Source organism: Ruditapes philippinarum, unplaced genomic scaffold, assembly GCF_026571515.1.
Source record: "Ruditapes philippinarum isolate M1 unplaced genomic scaffold, ASM2657151v2 ctg50_1_1_1_1, whole genome shotgun sequence".
Lineage (NCBI taxonomy): Eukaryota > Metazoa > Mollusca > Bivalvia > Venerida > Veneridae > Ruditapes > Ruditapes philippinarum.
In genome coordinates, this window is record NW_026861539.1 from 538,596 (window position 1) to 549,193 (window position 10,598).

The 10,598-nt window shown below is 30.8% G+C and overlaps 1 protein-coding gene across 1 annotated transcript; it reads left to right on the forward strand.

Annotated features, from left to right (window-relative positions):
• Positions 1-384: 384 nt before the first annotated feature.
• Positions 385-5,388, forward strand: LOC132716021 (C-type lectin domain family 10 member A-like). Its single transcript, XM_060699157.1, has 6 exons — positions 385-493; positions 772-860; positions 1,579-1,669; positions 2,182-2,268; positions 2,830-2,962; positions 5,291-5,388. The coding sequence occupies exons 1-6, from the start codon at positions 433-435 to the stop codon at positions 5,322-5,324; spliced, it is 495 nt and encodes a 164-aa protein (XP_060555140.1). The 5' UTR covers positions 385-432; the 3' UTR covers positions 5,325-5,388.
• Positions 5,389-10,598: the final 5,210 nt, after the last annotated feature.

The window sequence follows — 10,598 nt, forward strand, 5'->3', positions numbered from 1 at the left end:
TTCAATTTGATGTACGCCCGAGCCATTTACTTGTTCAAAATTTCAGGTTAATCGCTCACTCAGTTTTTCTAGAATAAATATTCTTATTCTGAAAAGTTTTGCAACGCTTTTCACTTAACTCAGTCTCAGAATGTCACAAAAATACAACGTTCAATTTATATACGAGTTTATTTCTTAATTTTACTTTGCATATAGTTCTCTTTTAAGCAGATCAATGTAAGTAATTCATTTTTTTTGTATTTTAGCTTTCTGGACATCAGCGTAGTTCCTTTAAGTAGTGTAAAGTTATAGTTTGGCATAGGTTTTATCAAAGTGACTAAATTACAGTCTTATATAATTTATCAAAACATCTGGCATATTATCTAAATTTTAGTTCGTTAAACGAATACACTAAATGATAAGGATTTTATAACTATAAGGCGAAGTTAAAACATGACTGTGATAATGAAGACTCATTTATTAGTTTATCTTGTTTTTGGAAATTATATATGTTGTAAGTCTGTCTAAATGATCAATCATATTACATATCTAGAATTAATTTTTATAAATGTAAGAAATATGTTTCATTGTAAAAGACTTATTTATAAAATGATTTCAAAAACATTAAAACTCCAATTCTTTCGTATAATTTTAATTTAATAAGTAACTGTGTTGGAATTTTACAATGAAATTGTGTGACTTAAATTGTGTTGGTCCGTCGTTAAAAACAAACAAACAAAAACAAAATATTTGTATACTTATAAATAGATATATGCATAACTTTATTTCAAGTTGCTAAAGATTGTCCGGACATGTGGACAGTTGATGGAAACTCGTGCTACCTATTTGGCCACCAGAAACTTTCGTTCTTTTCGGCGGAGGTAACCCTAGCTTATACTGTTATTTATAAAGGAAGGTCTAACTAGATACTATCTAATGAAAATGTTTAAATTATAATGTGTTTTCATTGTTTAATCTTCAAATTAATGTTTGAAAGTGCATGGTCTAATTACAATGATAATTTATGTTTCGTAATAATAAAAATCTGAAAGGATGATAGATAAAATACATTAATCACGACAAAATTAAGTGAAAATTTCAGGCTTTATTCAATTAACTGTACATGAGGGAGAATGAAAATGTGCAACATCCCTCATGCCCCCAAGCACCGGTTTGAGCAGTTCTTAATTTTCAGCACTTAAAAGTGCTGGAATCAATAGTCTCAAAAGACCAGGAAAATATTACAACACTGAAATAAAAAGTAAGTAATTGCATTTTATAGTCTAAGTTTCATGCTTACGCACGTTCACCGACTTTACAGCTATTACCCCTGGTCATCGGGTATCTATCTATCAATCTCCCTGGGGAGTCTTTTAACTCCGCTTAGTGCAGCCTCGCAGGTACCCATTTACACCTGGGTGAAGTGAAACAATCGCAGGTAAATTCCTCTCGATTCCTAAGCTCGCGTCCTACCACTGGACTACTGCTCTAAAGTACGGAACAATTTGTTACGGCTGCCATACGGCACTTGAGATTGCTGTTTTGAAAAAATAAAAATCTAGAACTTAAAAATAATCCATGATTTCTAAAATACTTCAGAGCTACTGCAATCAGCACAAGGCATACCTCGTACATATAAACGATGCAACTGAAGATTCATTTATCAGGGAACACCTAAGGGACATGAAAGGTAACGATAAAAGAGATATAGTGAGCGAATGATAAGAAATTATGCACACAAATGTTTGGGTAAGACCTACATTAAATTGAATTTCCAGTCTCGACAAGAGGAAAATATGTGAAAATAGGCGTTCCTATGTTTTACACGCAGTGGAAATATGGTGATAAATTCTATATAGTCAAGGAACATACTTAACATGTAAATGATTATGTGAATCTTGATTCTTTTTATTTCCCTGAACTTTGAATTCTTTATTTATTTTTGAAGGCATTTAGCTTTTAAGTATACATATAAATATAACTTTAATATCTTTTATTGAATTTTTGTCATTTGTAAAGATAACTCCAAGCAGTTTTACAGTGTATTTGTGATTAATTGTTCAACTGCTATATATAGATAAAATGCAAAAAATAGTCCCTCTAATGTACTCAACACGAGTATTAAATGGCGGCAACTATTTGACTTGTCCTTTTTGTATCTCTTGTTTTTTTGTAATACATCAGAATATAATCTTTTAACAGGATTAAGCTGGTGGATTGGTCTTACAGATGATGACATAGAAAATACATGGAAATTGTATGGAACAAACGAGATAGCTGACTTTACGAGTAATTAATTATTAGTGTTAGTAAAATTGAGTAATACATGTATAGGATAATAACCGTCTTTGCTGCTTTGTTTTTATTGTTTCTTGTAAGTTTGTAGTTTTGTACTTTTGTATTTTCTTTTCTTTGTATTTGTGTTATTGTCAGTGTTTTTTTTTTTTTTTTTTTTTTTTTTTTTTTTTTTTCATTAACTGGTTTTACGTCGCACCGATACGTTATAGGTGTTATGGCGACTTTCAATCCTTACTGTTAGAAGAATATCTCAGGTGACTTTCCGTGCATTATCGAAGGCACAAAGGGACACCTTGGTAGAACCACCAGCGTTCTGTTAGCTAGCTGAATAGCTTCTTCACATTAAAGAAGTCCCTGTCAGTAATTGGTTTGAAGTCAATGACCTTAACCGCCCGTCCATGTACGCCCCTGCATTTATTATACCAATGTTTAAATAATCTATAAACAAAGAAAAAACTTGTATTTCTTTTGTGTAGACAATCGGCTGAAGATTTGTTTTTATTTTTTTATTTATTCATTAATTTTATTCATCTTATTACTTGCATTTTTTAGATTGGGCTCCAGGTCAACCAAACGATTATGGAAGTAATGAAGATTGTGCAGTATTTGAAATGACTCCTGGATATGGCGAAAAGTGGAATGACGCACCTTGCAGCACACTTCTCTTGCCTATATGCGAAAGACCGTATGTTTAATATGATATTCTCTCAGATCTAAATATTTTCTTTTCGTACTGCAAAAACAAATCTCTGACAATGAGTAAATGCATTTTTGGTTGGGCACAAGCATTAGTGTGGTCTAAACAAACTTGCAAATTTGTCTTAGCGTCATTTTAACTTTGAAATCAATAAAAATTATCGATTTTATTTTCTAATTTGATTTTACCCCTAGTATCGCTATAAGTTAATTTTTTCGAAATTGATATATACATATACGATGCTAGTTTTAAGTAAAAATATTTTACTTGTTGAAATTTATTGACATCAAGGTGAAGGTAAATTAAACTGAATATGTCTAAAAAAGTCAAACTAAGGAAGTCTTTTCTTTAAATAAGCCAGTTTTTAAACGACACTATTTATTCGTACTGCGTTATCCTGTAGATCTATGCATGTCTAAGCTCCGGCAGATGAGGTTTTTATTCCCGGTGTTAATCAATATAATATTCCCTGTTTGCGCCCTGCAAAACCTTAATAAATCATATTACAGATCGTTTATTGTAGACAAATTCATCTGAAAGAAAACATTTTTATATATTTTTCAATTAATATATAAATTTAACAAAGAATGTTTCTACTTATATTTGGATCTCTGCTTGTAATATTTCTCTAAATTTTTGGAAGGGTGTGTGTTTTTTCCACAACCATTTAAAGTTTTATGGATGTCTGATACTATTTTTTAGCCTGACATTTACTTTTGTTTGTTTTCCTTTGTAATTCAAACAATATACGCTTTTGATTCTTGCCTGTATATACGAGTACAATTACGCATCACTTACAATATGTTATAACAATTTGTAACTTGATTGCTGAATCAAAACATTGATACCTGGTCGAAATTTCTTTGCAATCGACTAGCAATCGACTGACAAATAATGTAAAATATGAATGTTACAGAATCAAGTATTCATGATAGTCTGTTGTACCCCCTCTGGCTCCTATGACCTCCTAGCATAATTGCTTCACCGACATTTTCTACCCAATTTCTTTGAATGTTTCCACATTCCCAAATCATTGTATTGTGTTTGACTTGTAGGTAACGAGGAGCTCCCGGCTAACTTCTTACAAGTCTGTTTTATCACCCATTAAATGTTCTTTGTTATAAAGGTCCGGTGACATTAAAGACGTTTGTAACTGGTGAATATTCTGTTTCTGTGGTAGTACTTCGGTCGATGTAGCCCTGTGCGCCAGTGCCGCGCCTTGCACCTCTCCGTCCATAGGCTGTGTTATTTCCAAGGGCTGTAAAATATCCTGCTTCTTCTTACCTGCCTGCGCCCTTGATAACTTATCCTCTAGCATACTTACAAAGTATGATAACAGATGCGTTATCTCTGGCTTTTGGTGTACGTAAATGTCAATGTCACACCTATTTTATATCTTTACTTTATCGATATACATTTTCATTTGTATGAATACATTTACATTTGTATTAAGTAATTATGTTTAACTTATTTAAAGAATTACGATTCTAATGCATTACCTTCGCTTTGGACAGTATTCAAATAGGCTAGAACTACTGTTAACTTCATTGAAAATGAAGGCCGTGGGTTCAATCCCCAAAAGGGTCACCTTTTATTTCTTTCCTATTTTCTTTTTACATTATTTCTGTATCTTTCATGTCCCACTTAGAAAGAAAAAGGGTTATTTTTTATTTTTTTATTTATTGATTTATGGGTAATTATTTGCTAAATTATGCTAAATCTAGTAATAAATATGGAACCTGATATTTTCAAAGTGTAATAAAATCAAAACAAGACGGTAAATGTATTTTCAAGGTCAACCAATATACTTCTTTAGAAATTGAGGGGAATTTTATAAACAGGCACTCATTTTGGTAAATCTGAAAGAATTTTTAAATTAGGCTCCCTATGTAGGAAAATAGTCAGACACGTGGTAAAATGGGTGGGGTAGGTTAACATTTTTATACAGATTTCATAAACTTTCAGTAGAAACCATAATTTTGCTCATGTGGATTGTTAGCTGAATGGAACTATTTGTTTCCTCCTAAAAATTAATGGCAGAATATTTTTCAGTAGAATGTTATTGCAGATTATATAAAGGTTCCTCATTTCTCAAAAATGGCCCCATAACATCCTAGCTGGAGTTCAAAAAAGTGGTAACAACTTGATTTCGGTACGGTAAACTTTGTTTAAATGTTGCATAAAGGTGTACTTAAAGGTATATATCTGACCTATGATGTAAATCTTTAGTTCCTGATAGTGCCCATTAGGGTGGTAATACCGTAAACCTCCTTTCGACCCTCCTTGTTTATTTCTCTTATTCATTTTCCATTTTAGATTTGACGTTTCGGGCAGTAGTATAATTGGCTAAACTTGTGTTTGGCAATTTAGCTTTTCGTGTGGTTTTCTTCGATAGTGCGTGTTTGTGACATACCAAAATTCTTTCTTTTCTTCTTTAATAAACATCTGAAGAAAGTTATTTACGTTCTTTGTTTTTTATATAAATTTATAAACGAATTTTCTCTTAACTTATTTTATTACATGTTGAATCTAACTGAAATTGATTCACTTTTTTCTACTACTGTTACCAAATAATACCATATTATCACCTTTAGGTATGAATGTATATCCATCATTGTTAAAATGGATTTATGCTTACTTTTTCATTGTAAAATTGACTTTAATTGACTACATATTTCAATAAACTGGTTGTCATATGGTGATTGACCAACACATGCTATTTGAAAATGTAAAGGGTAAAATATAAATCTACCCTAATGTATAAAAAGACTGCCCCACTCTTTTTATAAATTAAAAGCTACAGATTACTTTCCCCATTTTAGAACAAAAATGAACAACTTCTCCTCTAAATGACGCAAAACACAAGGCACAAAAAGGTTAAAACTTTTTTGAGTTTGTACGTGTGCAATGACTGTGCTGTTAAAGTGATATTTTAAAGAAATCAGCTTATCATCGGATTATCGTATTAGCTTTCTATATTGATTCATTTGCGTTTTTGCTAGCACCTCCATTATTCACGGAACCATTGTAATAATCTTTTGACTTTTGTTTATATTTGACGCTAAGTATTTCCTCAACGAATTACAAATCCGATATTACATTTTCTTACCCATTTTGCTCTTATATCTTGTTCAAAGGTGCGTTTTAGATTATTTCAAGACGACTTGCATTCGCAGACAATGGCTCAGTAAATCTTCGGTAAAATGTTATTTGAGAATTAAATGGACTCCTAACGGATGTATTAATTTTGCTCTTTTGAACTCGTAATCTCGGTGTTTTTATCATTTGCATCAGTTATAAGATTTAAGAAAAAGATGATGAAAAGCGCAAAATTTCCTAGTATTCTAGAAGGACGTAGGCTGAAAAATAGGGCAGAGTGTTTTTTCACAAAAAATTCGTTTTCTTTTAACTTTTTAAAGTAAAGATGCGGAATGAATATTTTATACTTTTATAGGGCCTCTGATGTTTAGAAGTCAAATCGTCGCCCTACAAACACCAAGCCATCTATTTAGTATTCGCGCCTTATTTAGGTCATTACTATTGTTTCTCATTTGTCAACAGTGCTGGTTAGTTAGAAAGCGGACCTAAGATTGGTTTATTACTGTTTATTACTGCTGTGGTTTACATTCAGTGAAAGCTTCTGTTGCTTTATCATGATAAATCTTTATTTTATATATTTAAAATAAGCTACAAAATTTCTGTACAATCAACCTGTAATTATAAATGTTTAGTTAAATGGCCCTTTTGTTGTAGCAATGCTTTATTCCGTTCTCTCAAAAGTTTATTTTTGAAGTACAGTTAATAGTTTCCTAAAATGTTATTACCCGATCCATCTTTCTCTTCTGTTACTTATTGACAATTTGTTCGTTCGGTTTAAGTAATTCAATATATTGTGCGGAAGTCAAGTTACTTATATCTTCTTTAAGAAAAACATATTTTATATTAAACGTTACATTCTGCAAGTAACAAGAATCTGACATGTTCTTAAACCACTTTTTAACGCATACGAAATGTATACAGAACAAACAATTAATACAAACAACAAATGAAGATATGGGCCAAAATGTGTCCCTTTGTTTTTGTGTTTATGAACTGTTCACAAACCTATCAAAATGTCTTGTAATAACGAAATACCGAATTATGAACACTCAGCATCACGTATTTCTACCGAATAAATGATTGAGTAAAATATGTCGTCGTTTTTTCCTTCATTGTGTACGTAAATACTTAAGATGTAAAGCATGTTTTTACTTATTAATTTGCCTTATTTGAGGTGTTGTAGAACAGCCTAGGTCATTTGAAACTGAATGAAATTGTCATGAAAAAGTAAATAGTTAATAGCAAGAATACAAAGTAAATAAAAGAACATAATTACCACTTTGTTTTAAAGGGCTGTCAATCAAAGTAAATGCAGTTTTTAAATTATGTTATAATATTCATCGTTCTTTAAATATTCAATATTCCAAAGTTACATGTCACAAAATGGTCGGATAAAAAGCTCATACATATTCTCGCCCGGTTTGTTTGAAAGAGCGACATCAGTCAGACGCCGGAAAGAAACTTGTATTCAAATGAGTTGTTCTATTATGTTAATTATGACACTAAAACAATTTCAATGCATTATTCTGTCGACTAACCTTTTAAAGTGAGTGTTTTAAAGTATTAGAGGAGACTACCATTTTAATCATATTCAATATATATATATAAAGTTAGCATGATATAAATTCATTCATGTAACTTGTACCATCAAATTCACTCATTTTTATTTAGGTGTGGATTCCTCCTCTGCATCTCTAAATGCATATTGATAAGACTTTTCTCTATTGCATATTGAAAAGGCAATTTTAATATTGCATTTAGATATAAAGTATTTTCGTAAAGCATAATGATAAAGGTGTGTTCGTACTGCATATTGATATAAATAATTTTCGTATTGCACATTGACTAGAACAATTTTGTATTGCATATTGTTGAAAACAATTTTGTATTGCATATTAATACAACATTTTCGTAAGGCATAATGACATAGGGTTTTCATAAGATATTAACATAAAAAAACAGTCTATCCCTACAATAAGAAGAAGATTTCATTGATTAAATATACTTATATAAGACATCTAATTTACGCACAGATATTTTTCCATACATTCTGACTGGGATAAGTAACCAGTAGCTACTAATTTCTCTTCGAGTGGCCGATTACTAAAAGTACTTATCCAACATGATTTCTAAATCAACGAAGAGAGAAATGAAAATATTTTTTGAGACACCATAATTATTATCAAAATTGAAATCATGTTTAAGATGCATGTTTATAAACTAAAGAAACCACAGCGCAGAAAAGAACCTCATCGGCGACGAGCAATTGAGGGTGAAACTGAACTGATTTATTCAAATATGGTAATAGGGGATGAACAAAACAACATCAAATATTTTTTACGTTATGTAATACAAATAAATGGAAGAATTAAAATTGCAAATACAAACATATAAGTTAGATTACATGTCACATTATCACATAATCATTGTTGTTTTATCCTTATAATTAGTATATACGTTCATCTTGAATGTCTTGTTTATCTAAATCAAACAAACGTCGAAATATAACCATGACATCAAGTCTTCCTTAAAATGTGTATGTTGTTTTTGAGTTTTGTAAGATATGTTGTTTGAGGGGTTTGTTTTACATTTTGTGACACATTTATTTGGTTGTGTTTATTTCGATACGTTAAAATGTTGTTGTGTACGTGCTGTTTTGTCGTTTTGTTCCTACAAATTCTTTTGTTTGATTGTTTGTGCGTCCTTTCGTTTGCATATTTGTAACAATTGCCTAATAACACAGGGCAATAGAGTTTGCCTGTACAAAATGGTTTAGATAGAGAAAAAAATGTCAAAGGCAGCAACACATTCTACTTAGTGAAATAGAAAATCAGGTCTTACCATAAATGTCTTTCATTCATTAGAAATAAGAAGCACTTGTTTACAGAACGAGTGGAAAAGTAGTAGAATAAAGGCGGGATGAGTCCAATTTACTTAAAGTAACTTGCAAGTTAAGCATTGTTTCTACTGTACAATTAAACAACCAACAACAACGACAGCAGTAACATCCACAACAACGACAATAACTGACGACAACAATTTACTTAAAAAGAGAAGAACTAAGATTAAAATAAATATGTATAAAAAACACTACCACCCTCAACAACAACACTAAAGAAAAGGGAAAAAATAACAACCATTAATATTTCAGGATTGTATGCAATTACGAAATACATTTTTGAGAAATATTACTTCTTTAAAAGAACTTTGTGTACTGATATAAGGTATCTGGAAAATGAACCTCTCATGAACTGACTCCATCAAACCAAGTCTGTTATGCTCCTCATTTCTCTCGATTGGTGTTTATTTTTATTTTGATATGTTATTCTTAAAAACGTTTCTTGCAACTAATCTTATACTTCATCCAAATATACATTTAAACAATTTAACTTGAAATGTCTAACTTATGATTAATCCAAAGATGCTCTAATGCTGTGTTAAAAATGGGGAAAAGTGTAATTTAACAAAAGTTTAAGTTGTCATTATATAGACAATTATCGGCTAGACTTACTTCGTTTTAATAAAATTTCATTGAATTATTATATTCAAACAAAGATACGCATTTCTTTTTATTTCATAAGACACTCTGTCGTCAATTCTAAACATATTTTGTACAAAATATGTGGAATGCTTTATGTATTTAGTAAATTGAATAACTTTGTATTTCAGCTATTATATGCATTTCAGCTATTATAGTAAACATAGATAACTGTTAGTCATCTAAAAATGCATCTATCTAAGATGTTGACTTTAAATCAAATACTTCCTGACCTGACCCGGACAACCGAAAACTTAGGAAATAGGCAAGACATCCTTCCTTTCATATAGTCTTACTATTCTGTTGTAATCTAATTCATACAGAGTAATATGCGGTTCGATGAAATGTGTATCTTGTTATGCTTGCAATTTCAGGCACCTTGGCGCCGGAAACAATCTTGTTTGACAAATGTTAGTAAAATCAATAAAAAGTTAATTATAATTATAAATAGTATAAAATAGTAATAATATCATTAATTCATGAACTTCTATTACTTAAAATTTGGTGTAAACTCACAATTTCTTTGGCTAAGATATGATAAGTTATACAATGCAAAAGAAAAGTACATAAAAAGAAACGTGTTTAAGCAAAATGTGCTTCGAAAAGAATTTGTCAATATATTGACAAGCCGGTAACCGCAATTAACTTCATGTCAAAGTGTAGGAAAAAGATCATAACATAGATTTTGTTTTCATTGTACTATTAAAGAATGCCACACTATTTTTGCAGGAAACGTGCATTGATATGAAACAAGCACACTATGTTTGCATGACACGTGCGTTGATATTTAACAAATATTGACATGCATTTTGCCAGAAATACTCAAATGATAAACGCGGGATGAGGCGCTCTTTTTTGGGTTTTATATACAGTCATAATAATTTATTTGTGAATTTTATTCATATAATTTGTCTATCGTGCGTGTATGGATTATATTAAATGAATACAAATCACATATTTCTCTTATATTTTTACAGCTATAATACC

What these genes read in the sequence shown, in the direction of transcription:
- LOC132716021 (XM_060699157.1), top strand. Translation starts at nt 433, where the DNA reads ATGACTGTGATAATGAAGACTCATTTATTAGTTTATCTTGTTTTTGGA. An exon ending in ACACCTAAGGGACATGAAAG is followed by an intron (nt 1,670 to 2,181) that starts GTAACGATAAAA and finishes ATCTTTTAACAG; the next exon opens with GATTAAGCTGGTGGATTGGT. An exon ending in CGAGATAGCTGACTTTACGA is followed by an intron (nt 2,269 to 2,829) that starts GTAATTAATTAT and finishes TGCATTTTTTAG; the next exon opens with ATTGGGCTCCAGGTCAACCA.